Source organism: Cuculus canorus, chromosome 20, assembly GCF_017976375.1.
Source record: "Cuculus canorus isolate bCucCan1 chromosome 20, bCucCan1.pri, whole genome shotgun sequence".
NCBI lineage: Eukaryota > Metazoa > Chordata > Aves > Cuculiformes > Cuculidae > Cuculus > Cuculus canorus.
The window spans coordinates 111398-129085 of NC_071420.1; the positions used below are offsets into that span (position 1 = coordinate 111398).

At 51.3% G+C, this 17688-nt stretch overlaps 1 protein-coding gene across 11 annotated transcripts in view; it reads right to left on the reverse strand.

Annotated features, from left to right (window-relative positions):
* RAP1GAP2 (RAP1 GTPase activating protein 2) overlaps nt 1-17688 on the reverse strand; it is an 84846-nt gene that overhangs the window by 58280 nt on the left and 8878 nt on the right. For 7 of the 11 annotated variants that reach the window (XM_054084704.1, XM_054084702.1, XM_054084701.1 and 4 more), the window contains one exon: nt 3681-3716. The exons of 2 other annotated variants lie outside the window; for them this stretch is intronic. In XM_054084704.1, coding sequence (XP_053940679.1) covers nt 3681-3716 — 36 coding nt within the window. Of the gene's footprint in view, nt 1-972; nt 1116-3680; nt 3717-7794; nt 7903-17688 lie in introns of those variants that run through there. 2 more of the 11 variants (XM_054084708.1, XM_054084712.1) reach the window with 2 other exon arrangements.

The window sequence follows — 17688 nt, forward strand, 5'->3', positions numbered from 1 at the left end:
AGGGTTAATGCAGGGCAGCTGTGAGAAGCAAACTCACTCAGTAGGCAAGCTCATTGTCCAGGGACTGATTTTTGATATGCAAAGATCCTTCAACAGGCTGATGTTTCCTCCAGGGTGACCTCCCTGCTTGGGAAGTGGGTTTAGCTGCCCTCCAGCTCAACTCTTCCCTTCCCTGGCAGTATGACCTGACATCCAAACTCGACTACATTTTATGAGTTCTGCATGAAGCCATGCTCAAAGGAGCACTAAGGTCAACAAAGAAGCACCTCTCGATCCCAGAGAAGCTGCTAGCTTTCTGCAGAGACTTCATGTGACACAAGAAAACACCAATACCAAGCCAAAGTTTGGAAGGCCGCTTCTACACATGATGCCCCTTTTGCCAGCCTGGGGGGTTCAGCTACCCTCCATGCTTTTCTATGAAGTGGGTAAGGAATAAAAAACTAACAAAAAACCAAGGATCACGATGGAATGGGTCTGTGCCAAAATCCCAGGTCCACACACACCAAATCCCATTTACTGCAGAAGCGCCTTGTTCTCCACCTCGCAGTAGCCTGAGGCAGCCCTGGCCTCTCTCCCGGCACTTGAGACTCCCAGCCCCAGCTCCTGTCATCACCCCCAGGGACAGGCAAACCCAAAACCAGCTAGCAAAGCATTTCCAAGCCCCATCCCAGAATCTCAATCCCCCATACACTGCCTTGGAGCACCTTACAAGACTTTTCAAAAGCAGCCCCAACCCACGCAAGGCAGGAGTGTGTCCAAGCTCTCCAGAGCAGCCCAAAGCTCCTCGCAGCATCCAGAAACTCATCTCTTTCCTGCCCCAGAACAGTGGTTTTTGAAAGCCAAGGATGGCCCATTGTCAGCTGCACGTTTAAACCTGGAGCAGTGGGAAGAGGCACACAAGCGCCCTGCTAGAAAAATGATACTTTCAGGACAGGGCACAGGCACAGCTCCCAGAGCCAGTCTCAAACTCACCGGAGTTTCCTAGGCATTTTGGAGGCCGAGCAGCAAACGTGGCTGTTCAGCAGCTGTGCAGGGATGCTCGGCCCTCTGCAGCGCCTTCCCTACCTGCCTGCGGCCCTGGTACCTCACTGAAGTGGGCCAGCTGAGTCCCTGCCCGTGACGCTAGCAGTCTCCATCCATCGCCTCTCCTCTGACACTCCCCCTCTGCAATATCTACTCATTCTCTCCAGTTGCGAGTCCCTCAGCCATATTCATGGTTACCATAGGAACTAATGGAACCCAAATTAAAAAAAAAAAAGAAAAAAGAGATATAGACAATGGGAAAACTTTGATGCTCTGGTGCCACCTGCATGTGCAAGTTTATTACAACGAATGACAAGAGCAGCAGCAGCAGGGGAGCATCTTGCAGCCTGACAACTTGCTCACATCCCCGATATCAGCCTTGCACGGGACCCACTTCTTCACCCAGAGGGGGTGGAGCACTGGAACAGCTCCCCAGGGAAGCACACACAGCACAAATATTAACAATATTCCAGAAGTATTTGGACAAAGTCATCAGACACAGGGTGTGAATGCAGGGACAGGAGATAGACTCGATCTTTGTGAGTCCCTTCCAACTCAAGACATTCTATGATTATTCTATGACTCAGCCTTCGCTCTCACCCCAAGAGCCCACTGTGACACACAACCCTCCACCATCCTCCCTTGGGATGGAGGGGCTTGATGCTGCCCCAGTGAGAAGCTCTCAACCCCAAGTACAAAGGGCTGGTTCAAGCGGGGACTCCTGCAGCCCTCCAGACTCTCCAGGACCCCCTCTGCAGCCAAAAGCTTGGGGCTGCATACACCACCACACATTATTCCTCTCATGCCATGTTTCCACAAGTCAATATTGATGTTTGTAGCATGCACGAGGCTTTGTAAAATGCTCCTTGGCTTGCAGAAAGCAGCTTGTCTTTTTGTTAACAAGAGTCTAAGAAAATTGCCTACGCCTGGTATCTTAGCCAGAAGGCTGCAGCAATAACAACAGGGCATTAGAAAATCAAAACTATTTTTTCTAATTTATTATTCTTTTTCATTCTAAAAGCTTTTATAAATATCTAACTGGCTGGGCCCCAATTACAGAACCATTTAACGAAGCAATCTGTCCACAAACCAAAAGCATTATGAGGAAAGCATTAGCTGCAAATTGCAGGGATAAAACAACTCCAGCAGATGCTCATCAAATGCCCTGAGCAAAACCCCTCCTCAGACCAGGGCAGGAGAGAAACTCCCAAGCAGGAACAGAGCAGCGTGCCCCAAGGCACTGGCACAGCACTCTGAGCATTACACTATTTGCTCGGCATGGTGAGGAGAAGTGGTTAAATGGTATTTCAGCAGCAGAATTCCAGCACAGGTCCCGAAACAAAAAAATCAAGGCACAGTGTATGGCTGCATACAAGAAGCAGCGAAATTCTTCTCTGCTCCACAGGAAAAGTCTACTGAGATTTCCCTCCACTCCCCAAAGCGGTAAACATTGATTTAAGCTTCTCATTAGTTGAGCAAAACCCTGAACAATGAGCTTAGCAGCGACATTTCTGTTGTGCTATTTACAATGGGCATTTGCAGGCTCATTCAGGCAGCAGGTTCCCCCAAGGCTTTCTGCATACTTTTCCATTAATGAATAATTTGCACAAGTAAAGATTATAGAGAGAAATTGCATGAGCTGTTACCCATACACATTACTCCGAGCTCGAGGGAGGCTTAGCCAAAATATTTCTATATTAGCACACGGTTATGCTGATAGTGCTGGAATCATGTGTGTGCTTGCAAAAGGAAAGCCCCGACTCGGGAATCTTATCCAGAAGCCAAGATGTGCTATGGCAGCGAGGAAGGGATCACTCCCCTGGTCTCATAGCCAGGAAGACAAGGCCCAGTGGGAATGGGTGGCGGGTCCCAGATAGCCACGAGTGCCACAAGCACAGTGAGCATTAGAACCACCGTCCTCAGGTATTTCTCACCAGCTCTTCTCCATCAAGCTGACATTTCCCAACAGGTGATCCCATTCTTCTTACTCCACTACAGAGCAGGATCTGGCCCAACAGCCACCTTTGCCAGAAGCCACACCATGCATGCATCCAGCTTTCAACCGGTTCATGGCAAACACGAGATGGACCCACCAAGCAACACCACCAGCTCAGACCCCCCTGGGCCCCAAGAGTATCTTTACCCTTTCCAGAGCAACACCCAGAGCCCCCCCAGTAGCACGGGAGCAGGAGCTGGGTAACAAGAACAGTCACTCACTATCCCACTGACACCTACCCCCTTCCCAGACTCAAGATTCAAAAACAAAGGTAAAAAAGCCCCAACTTCACTGAATTTACAGCCAGAACCTTGGTGGTGGCCTGTCCTGCTGATTCCCATCCCTCACAAGGCAGAGCTGGTGCCCCAGGAGTTGCACCATGCATGCCTTAACCTAATGATCACACAGCACAATTGCATCACTCCATTTATTATAATCACCCAGTGCCTGAATCACCTTGGACTTGACAGGAGACCAGCCTATGTGACATGCACAAACACCTCTAGGAACGAGGAGATACAGCTGGTCTATGCTGCACAGAGCTGGAACTAGAAGACAGCCCAGCTAACAAGACAGCATCCTCCACACACAAAGCCATCTCTCAGCAGTACTTCTCTCACAGGGAAATTGCTTTATGCAAGAGAAAAGCATGGGTACTTACTTGATCTTCAGGCTGGCAAGCATTGTCTTGTCAATCCTGGGGAGAAAGCAGAGGAATGTGTTACTATGGGTGCAGGGGGCTCAGGGTGCAGACAGGAGGCCTGTGCCACCTCTGGTACCAGAAGCTGCTGGCAAACCTGCCCCAAGCAGCTCCTTTGGAGGTGCCATCAGTCTGGCTGACATGATGATCACCACACAAAGACCTGACCAGAAAACAAAATCAACCCAAACTGAACCAAACTGAATCCTGGCAGGAAATAAAATCCCCATGGTGATGTGGCCAGTGGAAAACTGGTGTCTCCTTATCCAGAATGCCAGAGATGAACTGGGCACCAGAGGAGGATGCTGTCCCTATTCCTACTCTCTCCAGAGCACTGGTTCGCATTTCTCACAAAATACGTTTTTAGAGACAAGTGACCTGCAACAAACCCAACATGCTGGGAAGATCGCATCGAACCCCACGAACTCAGTCCTGCAGCTTTACAAGAAGCCCAGCCCAAGAGAGGAGGAATAAAGGTCAGGCTCATCCCTGCCAGGCTGCACCATCCCTACCCAGGCAGCAGCTGCTGAATTACCATTTTACTCAACTACTTACTTGTTGATAGATGCTGTGAGTATCCCCCCCTACACACAAAGCCCCAGATAGAGGGAACAGAGAGCAGCCCCATCGCTCCCAGCCCCGGCCAGGAGCCCCAGACACTTCATTTATTTATTTGGCATTATTAGTAAGTGCCAATCTCCACAGAATCGTTGCGGTTAAAGTTACATTCATATTAATTAATGCAAATCATAGTAATGTCTCAAAATGCAAAACTATGTCTTTTGGCAGTCATTGCAAGTGCTCTGTTGTCCGCCATGTGGAATTAATTCCCCATTTAAAAAAAAAAAAATCCCAAGTGCCACTTGTTTTGCATTACAATCACAGAGGACATGGCAAGGCTGCAGAAATGCAGTTTCCCCTCTACTCACAGCTTTACTTCCGTCTGCTGCCAGGCTGAACTTCTCCATCAGGAGGCGGCTGCACCCACGGGTGACACAATGGGGCCAGATCCCAAGCATGCCATGCCACAGGCTGAGCCAGCACCAGGGCAGAGAGAGCAGGAGCCCCTCATAGGGCATCCCTGCTTCCCATGGGTGAGGACAAAGCCTCTCTGCACACCCCTGCTCAAGCCTGGCACCTCCTGCCTACCCTGTCCTGGTCCCCTTCTTTCTAACACCAACATTGCACTCACAAAACCCCAAGGCAACAGGAGCTTCATCGCAGGCACTTGCCCAAACATCAGCTCCCGTGCTCCCAGAGTGCCAGTATGCTACTGCTCCTAAAAACAGACCCAGGGCACCCGCTATTGTCACTTAATACTTAAACATGCCTGTCTACAGACCTTGTTGATCATTAAATCAAGCTGAAAATTAAAGCATGCTGGTGTAAATAGCTGTTGCCAAACACAGTGACAGAGGCAAACAAGGCACAGGGACAGTGGGTGGCTAGGGAGCTGCACAGAGAGGAGCTGCAGGGAGAAAAATGAGTTGCTGTTATTTGGCCTGTTGGGGGGGGGGGGAGGGCGGGGAGGGCAAAAAAAGTAAAAAAGCAGCACATAAGAAAGAAAACCCTCTATAGGAAAACCACAGCTTCAATATGACTAAGTTATGGGAGTCACTTTGTCAGGCCCTGCCCTGCATCCCCTCCTGTGGGGAGTGAATTGAAACACCCTACACTCTGGCCTCCTCCCTGCACACCCCTGGCGCAGCCCTGGGGCTCCCCAACCCTGGCAGCACCAGCAGAGGGGTGCCTCTCCTTTGCTCCACCATGAGCAGCACCTGGGCAAAGGAATCACCAATGCCAGCTGGATGCCACGGTCCAGGAGGAGGGGGGACAAGGCTGGCACGCACATCATGCCCTGCAGGCCCCAGGAAGTGGAATCCAGGCAGAAGGCTGGGGTGGGAGCACCTGGGGCTGCACACACCATGGCTTTGCATCACCCATGATGTGCATCCTTACATCCAAAAGCAGCAGCACCACCGCATCTCCTGCCCCAAGACCAGCATGCTGCACTGGGTACCTTGCTGGCAACAGGTGCAGCTGGTACACAAAAAAAACCTGATGCAGCCAGTAGAAAGAACAAAAGCCTGATTTACTACCCAGCAGAGGGCTAGAAATAGCAACTGCAACTACAGAAAGTAGTGGCTGGGTGTGCCTGGCCATCCTGCGCGCGGTCCCCACAGGAAGGGTGGGTCGGCTGCCAGCCCAGGAGCTGTGAGAAGATGCAGATGCAGGTACAGGACTGTGCCAGGCCCCTTCCTTTCCCATAAACACCTGGGGAAGCATTTTCCTGGCTCCACATGGTGCTCTCCATGTGACGCACGACTGCGAGGGGTGTCTTCCCCAAAGACCCTTGGAGGGCTGCTCACCAACCCCACTAGGGAGCTCCCCACTGGAGCACAGACAGCAAGGCTCCCTCCACACCCCCTAATCTTTCTTTCTCACGGTGCAGACACCGATGCTGACATTTAAAGGAAAGCCCGCATCCTGCTTTGTCTCTGCCTGGACCATGACAGCAGCACAACAGCCAGCAGATCACACTTTTCCTGTGTGACTCTCCAGCTTGTGGTTATCTTTTCCCCACAACTGCCAAAGTGCGGAAGGAAAACAACTAAGCAAAGCCAAGCCAACCCCTAAACACCCCTGCAAAGGGAGTAACAGCTCTGCTCCATTGCATGGAAAGATGTCAACAGCAGCAGCTTCTGGGATGCTTCCAGCATGGTCAGGACCCCAGAGACACTGCTCCCACCGGCACCTGAAGAGCAAAGATGCCCAAGAGCAGCAATTCCTTTCTGCCACAAAATGAGATCACATTTCACATAACTTGTTTGTACAGAAGTTTATCAGAGACCTTCCTTCCCATTTTTATGGGAAAAGAAAACAAGAAAAAAAAAACCAAAACAGCTGAGACCAAATGCTTGGCTTCAGTAAGGTGGGTGCTTCTATTCTCAGGAGGCTTCACCAAAACACTCAACCAGTTCACTGTCCTCCCACAGCTGTCTCAGTTACCCAGCATTTTGCCCAGTAGGTTTCAAGCAGCTCTGAGCTTACTGGGACACGTATTCATCCCAAAGTCCCCAAAGTTCCCAGCTGCCCAGCCCCAGTCACCGCAGCACAGGTAGGGGAAGCCAGGGCAGCCCTCAATCTCAGTACAACAGCCAAAATCATTACAAAACTGTCGATTCGGCTGTCCGTTCCCATGACCTGAGCACAATCACACAGCACAGTCTTGGAATGGGCATAAAATACCTTAGAGAGGGAAACTGGAGCAAGGGCAGAGGGAGAACAGTGCAATTTTCTTAAAACTATTTCCCTATGGATCAACAGGGCACAGGAAGCAAATACAGTCCCACCAAGCCCGTGGTGCAGCTGTGATGCTCTGCCATGGACAGACAGTGCAGGGACAACTCAGGGAAGTGCCGACAGCCACGAGGACCTGCCATGGACCAGGTGGAACCCCACTGAGTGTGCTGCAAGATGCCAAAGGTGGCTGTAAGCATCACTACCCAGTCAGAGGAGGAGTGGGCAGTGGGTCCTCAGCTGTAAGAGGGGGAGAGCCATGGGATGCTCTCACAGGTGATGTGCCCATGGGAGGCCACCAGGAGCCCCCAGGAAGAGCCCCCAGGAAATGCTCTCACTGCTTGGCACCTGCAAGGCTCACGAGGGCCTTCACCAGGGCACAGCATCACTACTAAGTCAGAGGAGGAGCAGTCAGTGGGTCCTGAGCTGCGAGAAGGGGAGAGCCATGGTGATGGCTCTCACAGGTGATGTGTGCAGGAGGTGACAAGCCCCCAGGAGATGACCTCACTGCTTGGCATCTGCAAGGCTCACGGGGGGCTTCACCACAGCACAGCAGCACCTCCCCGATGAAGCTGTGTGGGGCTTCTCCACTGGCATGGCGGAAACAAAGTCCTTCCTGACTCCTGCAGGCTCCTGTTGGCATGGAGCAGCAGGAAGGGCTCCGCCCAAGGGCACTGCCACGCTTCCTCCTGTGAAGCCAAAGCGGGAAGAAACGCTCCTCATGCAGCACCAAGTTCCCACTAGCAAAGGGGGAATGGAGAGGAAAAGCACCCACCAGCCATAGCCGCCAAACGAGACGCTCCGCTTTCGTTGGAACATGGTGGCAGCTCGGTGCTGCTAGGGCGCTCCTGCCATGGGGGACACAGCGATGGGGCTGGCAGCACTCACGTGCCAGTTGCACGGAGGACGGCCACAGCAGGCTCCTCCTGCTGCTGTGCACGGTGCCGTGCTGCGGTGGGGGGACCACAGCAGCTGCCCTAAGCGCAGAAGCGCCTGCACACACACACACATACAAACACCAGAAGAAGAGTCATTTCCTTTTTTTCTCTGTGGCTTCAGGCTTTTCACAACTTTACACTTCAAATATCGTATTTCTTGTAATGGCAGGAGCTGTGGGCAGTGAGGCTGAGCCAGGAGAACAGCATCACCCACGAGCATTGTGCCATGGGGCTGCCCCCACCCTGCCGCCACTGGGCCCAGCACAGAGGGTCACTGGTGGCAACGCATATGTTTGCCCCCCAGGGCAGTTTTTCCCCCAGCTGGTCCTGAAATGGCTGCATTTACCCCACCAGGCTTGCTCTTTGGCAAAGGATCCTCCAACTGACCCCCCAGCGTATTTCACGGGGCAACTTACTAAAAGCATTAAATATCAAGAAGTGAAAACTCCATCGCTACTTCTCCCATGACAAACAGATCCCTGGCTGCCCCAGAGCCTGGCAAGACATTTTCCAGCTGGCCCCACACCACTGTGGCATGCAGGCTTTCTCCTCTCTGATTCCCAGCACCACGGAAAACCCCGTGGTCCTTTAACTTCCAGGCTTTAGAAATCCCATTTAAATGGAAATGCTGACCTCTAGCTGGGTATGAGGTTCTATCAATTTCAAAGTCCCAAGAAACTACGCTTCCATCTGCACACACCAGCCTTCCAGCACCACAGGGCACAGCAGAGCCGGTGGGGAAGCAAGCCCAGAGCTTGGGGCTGTGCATGGTGCCCCCGAGGCTGGCCACTCCATCCTCATATCCTCCTTCAGCACCCATCTGTGCCCTCTCAGGACTGGTCTACACCAGGGGCTCACCCTCCTCACATCAAAGGGCTGCTGGGGAGCTGTGTGGCCGCTGTGGGACTCATCACAAGTGCTGCTGACACCACAACAGAGACTCATCTTGCACCACAGCCAGGGGGAATGAGCTGCGCAACCACGCATGGTCCACTTTGCCTAAGAGAGACAGGAATCTAAACCTCTCTTCCCAAAGCATCAGCAGTTCAAAGGCCAGTGGAAAGCTCCCAAAAGCCAAGGTCCCACTGGCTCAGCTCCTCGACCACACACCTCCTGCTCCGACAATTAAAAATGGTACCTGGTGCACACGGAACACACCCCCTTGACCCAGCACTGCTGGGCAGTGTCTGGCTCATGCAGCTCCTGGGGGACTTGAGGCAGCTCTTAGCCCAGTGTTTAGCACTTGCAGGAGTCAAACTCTGATCCAAGCACACAAATCTTTAAATGGAGAGACATTTGGGTTCTGTCTGATGTGCGAAAGAAGCCAAGGCGGGGGGGGATAGGGAGCTGGAGAGAGAAAGTACTCAACTTCAAGGAAAAAGCTTGGATTGAAATACAGCTATTTTAACTCCTACTTTTCTTCCCACAGCCATCTCTCCTTAAAGGGATGAAATTATGGAAATACCTTGCATTTTAGAGCTCTTAAGGACATTATTTTAAAAAAAGAAAAAACATAAATAAAAAGCTATAATATGCTGCAGCCTTGAAAGCCATAATTCAGGTAGCATTAAATATTTGGAGAAGACACTTGCTTGGAGCATATTTGTTTCTGTCCTGCACGCTCCGTGTTAAAGTTCTGCATTGACAGCAGTGTGACATTATCCTCTCGCTTCAGCTTCCCCCAGGTCACACCTTTCTTACACCCATACCAGTTGATTTCTGCCCAGCTGTACTGAGCTGCTCAGAATTTACATGCCTGAAAATGAAAGCAGGGAGCTTCCCCACATGGCCAACGTCTGCAGTGCATCAGAACAACACCCAGTTGTTGCAACTCCAGTGCAGACCTGCATGCAGGGAGGGGGTCAAGTAGCAACAGCAGCCATGGGAAGCATTCATCTACAGATGGCATCACACCAGAAACAACCTGGAGGGTCCCAGGAAAACAGCCAGCCCTTCATTTAAACACTTACTCTTGCAGCACTATAAGCACCAATTACTGCATCTTGTTCTGCCACTTCAATACTTATGTGAACTTGCTGGCTTACACAGCTGTCGGAGGCAACATTGAAGCAGAGGGGGTAAGGGAGAGACACGCAGCAAGGTAGGGTCAGACTCCCTGTTAACTGGAGGGCATTACAGTCAGTAGGCCAAAATTACTCTGGCAGGTCTTTGTTGTACCTCATTGGCACAGCAGTTCTGCTGAAACACAAAGAGGGACTTCAGAGCCTGGGAGGGCAGGACATCAACTTGGCCACGGAGAAATTGTCTCCATTCCCCATTGCCCAGGAGAGGCAGGAGGCAGCCCCCATACAAAGCCAACCTTGCTTACACCAGCAGGACCGACACCCAAGGATGCCTGTGACTGGCTGGCGCAGAAGCAGAGCTCTCCCTGCTCCCCACCATCATGCACCCAGCAGTTCCCCAAAGACTGTCAACCACCACCGAGACAGGTGACAAACAGCATTTGAACTAAGCAAAGATTAAAAATACACCAAGGACCCAACCCAAACTCCCCAGAGGCCACCAGACTCCCTCTGCTCCTGGTTATCACATCAGCACCATCCCAGCACCACTTCACCCGCATGGGAGCGCATCCAGAAATAGTTTGCTCCAATGACATATTCTTGCTTCCATTCTTCCCTCCAAGGTATTTCACACAGTTGGGCTCAAAAATGATAGGAAAAAAAAAAAACCAAAAAACAATCTTCCTCCCTCCAGAGTAGGCACGGCCAAATCATAACACATCAGCCAAAATTAAGAAACAAAGGCCTGAGTGAGGATGCCTCCTTGGTACCATCTGCATCAGACAAAGTTAATGTTGTTCAAGGGCCTCTGTCAGAATTGGAAACACCCGTCGTCCTGATCTACCCTGGCCATGCTCCTGATGCTGGTGAGCAGCCCCAGCCCACTGGTAACACCAGGAAGGGGTGACACACAGCTGGGGCAGTGAGCCATATCAGTTACAAGCCAGTTAATAACATTAAGCTCTCTGGAAGCACTTGCAGCTCCCTAGAGTACAGCACCAGTCCTGGAGTCCCGGAAGCAGCTCATGGGAGAGAGCTGCTCCACTGGCTCCACTGCATCCCAAACCAGGCACAAAAGAGCAAGAAATGGGTGGAAAGCTGTGCTGATAGTGTGCTGACAACTGCACAGCATTAAACCTAATGAGCACAATCTGCTAGGCTGTGATGGTGTTTACAAAAGGAAATGCAAGCTAATTCTGCACAAGGCTTTGCTCTCCCATCACCTAAAGCAGAGTTACATGGGCACAAGCCACCCCTGAAACCACATCTGCAGCTGCTAGCAACACCACCAAAACCAGGTCATTCAAAGGTCCATGCAAACGGCTCCAGCAAATGCAAGAACCAACAGCACAGAGGAAAGAAGGGTCCAAAGGCACCTTCCTCCCAGGCAGCCGAAAATGCCAGCCCAGTCTCCTGCAGACACCGCCATGGCAGGACAGGTCAGCCACACAGCTCAGCCCCTAGCTCCCCACAGCTAGGGACCCTTTGCAGTGGAGCCAGTGCAAACCATACCTGCTGCTCCAGGCTCCCGTGGCAGCTCAATGATTAGGGCAGACATAGAAAGGTGAACCACTTGTCGAGGGCTCCAGTGTGGACAACAACATGGGGCTCACTCCCTGCCTGCACCAGCCCTCAGCATGGATGGCACTGCTGCTGCCAAGGAATGAGCAGCAGGCACAGGCAGAGGAGGGGCTGATGCAGGTACCTATCCATCTCCTTGGCAGTCAGAGCCCACACCGCAGAGCAGGATTATGCCCAGGAAGGGCAGTGTAATTCTTTCCCTTGTTATTGGGGCTAAGAGAGACCAATTACATCATTAGTGCTTTAATATTGCATGCGGCACACTAAGGGTAGTCATCTTTCCATTATGATTCTAAGGAAAGTTGTGGGCACCCAGAAATATTAGATTTTGTCCTGGCAGGAAGAACACGCTGTGCATATCATCGTCTTCAACGTACAAAGCAAAAGAAAGCAGTGCATGGAATATTTTTAATAGTACTTTATCCCCTTTATGGTGCTGCCAAAGTCAAATGAAGCGAGAAACTCAATGCCCTAAACAGCAGCTTCCCACAAAACCCAGCCTGCTCTCCAAGGCAGCTGTTCACTGCTCAACAGCCACCAGGTCTGCAGCACTGACCAGCTATAGGGTTCCCTCAGCCCCGACCACTGCACTGGGAAGTGGGAATGTCATTTGTCACCCAAGACGTAAGCTTCAGCCAAAAGACATTAAGGCCAAGGAGAGCTTCCAGGGACCATAACATATCTCTATCAGTCTCAGAGCTGCTCATTACAGGGAACTCCATGACCTCCTCCTTCCAGATCTGCTGCTTTGTTCTTCAAGGATGGACGGCAGTGTCTGGGGAGCAGAGTCACACAGACAGTCTATCTATAACCCGCTTGTTAAACTCATTAGGGAGGGCTCAATACATCTGAGGTTTAACTAGGAGGATCAGCCTGCACAGTAGAGCCAGAATTGCAAACACATCCCTACAGAAATGAAGAGCTACTTTCCAGCATTTGCTCAGCTAGTCAGAAAATGAGAGAAAGTTCAGGATGTAAATTATTAGCAGTCTCCTTAAGAAAGGCAGTCCCGCTCCCAGTGCTCCTGTCCTGAGGAACAGAAAACAGTGAGAAAAAGTGGGCTGGATGCACCAAGAGAGAAGGGCAGACTGTGCCCCCATCCTGGGCACAGAGGTTTTATCAGGGTGATGACAAGGCTCACTGGTGCATGCACTGGCAACACAGGCAGCCTTCAGTGTGAGGACACATCCACTGTGTCCCTTGGAAAGGGTTATCAGTGCAGCAACCAGCTCTGGTGCCTGCAAGCACCAGAATTTCCACTGTAGCCCCAGGTGCCAGCCATATGCAGCACTGTGGTACCTGCTCTGGGGATGCAGAGGGGAGGTTGAGTTAGAAATCACAGAGCCCAGCTCGTGGAAAGCCCCATTGCTGCGCTCACCCCATCCCACACTCTCTGCTCAGCATCAGCTGCAGGCTGATGGAAAGCGAGGAGCAGCAGGGAGCTGGGAAGAGGCAGGGTGTCTCCTGCCCCTGCCAGGGTGTGCAGAGCCCATCCAGGGACATCAGAAGTGAACCCTAGGGTCAGGGCTCCCAGGAGCTCATCTTCCACCCCCAGCATTTACGTGTCACGGGCAGATTCAGTGCTGGATAAAGCCCAAGGGTCTCTTCCTTCCAGAGACTGAGGTTATGCCCAGTCCATGCTGCAGGCCATGTCTTTTCCAACTTAAATGATTCTATGACTCCTCTTAAACGTTCCCAAGGCCATTTGCCACCACTAACAGCTACAGAAATGGAAAAAAACCTGATCTTTGAGGAAGCCACCACTTGACCTGCAACATGTCACTTCTCAGACAGCAGTGATAGGGATACACACACCAAGACCAGACCCTTCACCATGAGTGTTCCTGGTGGTACAGAGAGCACCCAACTACCCCTTGGAGACCCGAGCATGAAGGAGAAAACCCCTGGTGCCACCTGAGCCCCCCCGAGCACTGGCCAAGTGCTCATGCCCATGTCCCCTGCAGCTGAATCCTCTGGTTCAGCTGCAGCTTTCGGGTTTCTAATGAGCTCTTGCACTGCTGCCGTAAGATGCATGAAGGATGTCAGAGAGACAGAAAGGTCAGATGACTCAGCTACATGGGCTGCATGCATCCAGAGCACCCACATTCCTCTCCGCCCCCACAAGCAGCTCTCCCGCACTCACAACCAGCTCTTTGCACACTGTGAAAGAAAGGAGCTGGTGTGAGCAGAAGGCACTAGCACCACAGCCTACTGAGGTCCCGGAGTAAGTGCAGATGGCCTCCAGGGTCACCAAAAGAGGTGGAAGGACCCTCTGGCTGCTGCTTGCAGCCAACAACTGAGCCCAAAACACAGGAGGGCTCCTGTCCTTGCACACTTTGGAGCTGAGGAAGCCACTAGCCATCACAGGGGAGAAGGATAGTTCTTCCTCATGCATCTCTGGAGGCATCCACACCCCACACATACCAAGATAACCAAATGCTTTCAGGCAGCAGGAACAGGGCAGCATCACTGATCACAGTAAAGTGACTTCTACACCATTTTGCAGTGCCTACAGCCAAGCACCAGGGAGACCAGATCCATCCCTCAAGTAAGGCAGCTCAAGGACCAACACAAACAGGCAAACTCTGACTTAGCCAAGTTTGGGATTACAGAAAGGCTCGTTCCCAAGATCCCTGCCCCATGTATCCCAGTGAACATCAGGTGTGGGGATAGTTGACGGAGACCAGCTCACAGGGACGCCTAAATCGACAGACGGACTACCGCTCTGGTGGCAAGTAGCAACATTTTATTCTCCAAATGGAGTTTTTATACTCTTCTGGTTGAGATAACATCGTACTTGTATGCACTGTTTACATACTTTATTATTATTCTTGTCGTGTGAAAGCAGGCTCTACAAGTTCTACAAAACAAGGGTCTACGTGTCTGTCCAGAGTTCACATAACATCCTTAACTAAATCTGCAGGTGTTCCTGGAGTGTATACATTTAGCTTGGGCCCTGGAATGGGGAGAAACCCATTATATCGCCAAGAACCTCTGTGTCCACATCCTCCCTTTCAGGAGGAGCGGCTTTTGATCTCAGCACAGTTTTCTGTTATCGACCCTTTCAGGCCCCACAGAACACTGCTCTCAAGGCCTCTGGCTTCATCATTCTGCTTTTGACCCTTTCAGGCCCTCAGAATGTATAATGGTTCTCCTCAGATAGTGAGACTCTGGGATGAGCCAGCAAGGGCTGTGCTCAGCCTGGCAGAAATGGAAACACTTCTGCAGGACCACTGTGGAGGAAGACAAGGCCAAATTCTTCAAAGCCCAAGTTGGTTCAGGACAATAACATCAGCAGAAACCACTGTGTTTAACTGTTTCTGGATCTGAAGCCTATCGGTGCTAATTTGTCTTTTCTTTACAGTATCAATCTCGTTGATTTCCGGGCAGTGCAGACGGGAAAGAAAGCCCAGACCAGGCTATATGTTCAGGAGTAAACCCTGCTCTCCTGCCACACACAGCAAGTGGCTCCTTATCCCTCCAAAACTCACTCTGCATTGTCAGGGGAGCTAGATGCAACCCTCAAGTTCCCCAGCTGCCTCCTTGGGTAACTGAGGCACCAAGAACACCACCAGCATTCACATTTTGGACACGCACATGCTCTGTGGGTACCCAGCCTTACACACATTAGCTACTGGTTTCTCCAAGCACTTTACTGCAGAAAAACAAATGTTGTCTGATCGCAGGAAGTCATCACACATACTTCCAGGCTCATTAAATTCTTCTCAGTCCATTATAAATTCAATATAGAGAGTTGTTTATTTTCTCATTTAGAGCTCCATCTTGCTTGTGAGGGGATGAAATTCCCTAGAGCAGCTGGGAAGGGTCTATTCAAGTACACAGATTATCTATGTGTCTGTTTTCCTCACCTCTTCCAACCACGTCCCTTCCCATAAGAGTTCAGTGCAAGGGAGGATGCTTCAATGGGGCAGCAGATGTCTGTGTCCACACACAGTGCCTCCCCTGAGGATCTGCAGGAAGGTGTCTCTGAGCATCCATATGAAGCACATCCTGTGTGCCTTGCTCAGAATGCTCCAGACCCTGGCAGGGCAGGCACCGCTGCTCCAGTGTGCTTCATCCCATCCATGCCCAGGGACAGTTCTGCTGCAGGGAGGCAGGCAAGCAGCTGGCCATGCCCAGTGCCAGGTTCCTGGGCACCATCACCATGGCTACCTGCACATCCACTGTTCATCCTACTCTGCAGTCCCCTGGTCCCCAACTGCTCGGAGCAGCACAAGCTCATCGTTCATTTGCCCAGATACTGCAGAGGCTGGTGTAGAGAGGATGCGCGGGGGCAAAACCCGAGAAACCCCCATTCCCGCTGGCTTTCACCTACAGACCTGGGGAAGGAGCCTGCCACACCCCTCCAGAGATAGGGGCAGCTGGCACTGACATGCAGCTGAACCAGAGGAACACAAGAGCATTTGGCCCAGATCACAAAACAAGCATGAGAGGGGATGCAACTGCAGCCTATGAAGAAATTGTAGCAAGACAGAAAAAGAACTGCTTCAACTAAAACCAGGGCTGGCAAAACAGGGGGTGGAAGCAAAGCATCTCTATTGAGATAGACCTGAACATGCTTTGGCTGGAAATGAGGAGGTTTCTAATCTTCAATACAAACAGTCTGTGAAACAGTTCCTAATAACACAAGTAAAGGAAACAAAGCCTTAGCTGATGCTTAGCACATTTACAAAGCCATTACACAAGATGGTGCCTGCAGTAGAAGGAAGCTGGGCTTGGTGAGCCAGCGTGTGCCCTCACAGCCTCCTCTGATGGGGGCTGCTCTCCGCAGCCTACATGCTGCCCCGCTTCCCAGCCCTACAACAGCACACGATTCAGCAGTGACTGCCTGAAGCCAAGATGCACTGGCATAGGATTAGATTTAGGCAGCAGTCAGGGCTGAGATCCAAGGCCAAACTTGTACGTGGTTCTATCGTTCTATCCAAACAGTGCCAAAAAAAGACACAGGATTTGGACTCCAGCTTTTCAAAACCCTTGCCAATAACACCTGTATTTTTCCACCATTTTGGGGGGGCAGGCATTGAAAGAGCTGGGATAGATTCAAACCAGAATCAAGAAACAGCTCTTTCTGGTTTGGCATCCAACTTGGAGGCAGATGCTAACTCTATGCAGAGATTCATCTACCCCCACAAAACTGGAAAGAGGTCTGGGGAGAATGAGCTGGTTTTAGCTCCTGGAAAAAATGTCTCTCTCTGCTGTTTCTGCTCAAGTCTTGTTCCTGTTTCCACAGCAGCCACTAACAACAACCAGAGCACCTGACTTCAGGTACACAATGAGTAACAGCAGCAGAGGGACTCTCTGAGCAGCCCCCAGGATCTTGTTACCATACACCGAGGGATGAAGAGGAAGGAAGATTGATAAAACAAACATCAGCAAAGAAAAAAAGGGAGTTTTGCTGCTGTGGTTATGGTGAGCTGCCCTTTGGGAGGAATCAGTCGCAGGGGGAGAAGGAGATATCTGTTAAATCTGCTGTGTGCCAAGCAAGCCTGCTAGCTGGAATCACACTTCTTGTTGAATCTGAATTTAGACTCCTTGGCGAGTTTCCAATCCTCAATAAATTGCACTGTGTGGACAGTCCCTTCTGCTACTAAAACAACAAGTAGTCTTAAATAAAGCAGCTGAGCCTGGAGTATGCAGAAGATGAGGAAATAAGGCAGTACCTGGCAGGATCCATCTCACATCCTGTACACATCAGGGATGCAGAAAATGTGCTCGCGCAGCCCTTATCAGCTCTGCCGAGCTCGCACACTGGGTTACACCGGTGCTCCGCCCGCAGAGATGAGCGGGATAAAAAGAAACACTCTGTTTTGTGAGCAGACATTATGCTGCTTCTCTGGCAGATATAAGCTGTGATCTTGCTCAAAGAAAGAGGGGAGGAGGGATACCCCACAAACGGGGCATTGGGTGCACAGAGGAGCTCTGAACAATCCCCTTCTGTGCCCTGTAGAACCAAATGCAAAAAAAAATGGGGCTCCTCAGCTCAGGAGGTGCCCTGCGAAGGCAGGACCGCAGCCACTCACTGCCTGGCCAGAGAGCACCTGAGAGCAAGTACCAATACCATGACACACACACACACACACACACACGTGTGCGCGCGCACACACA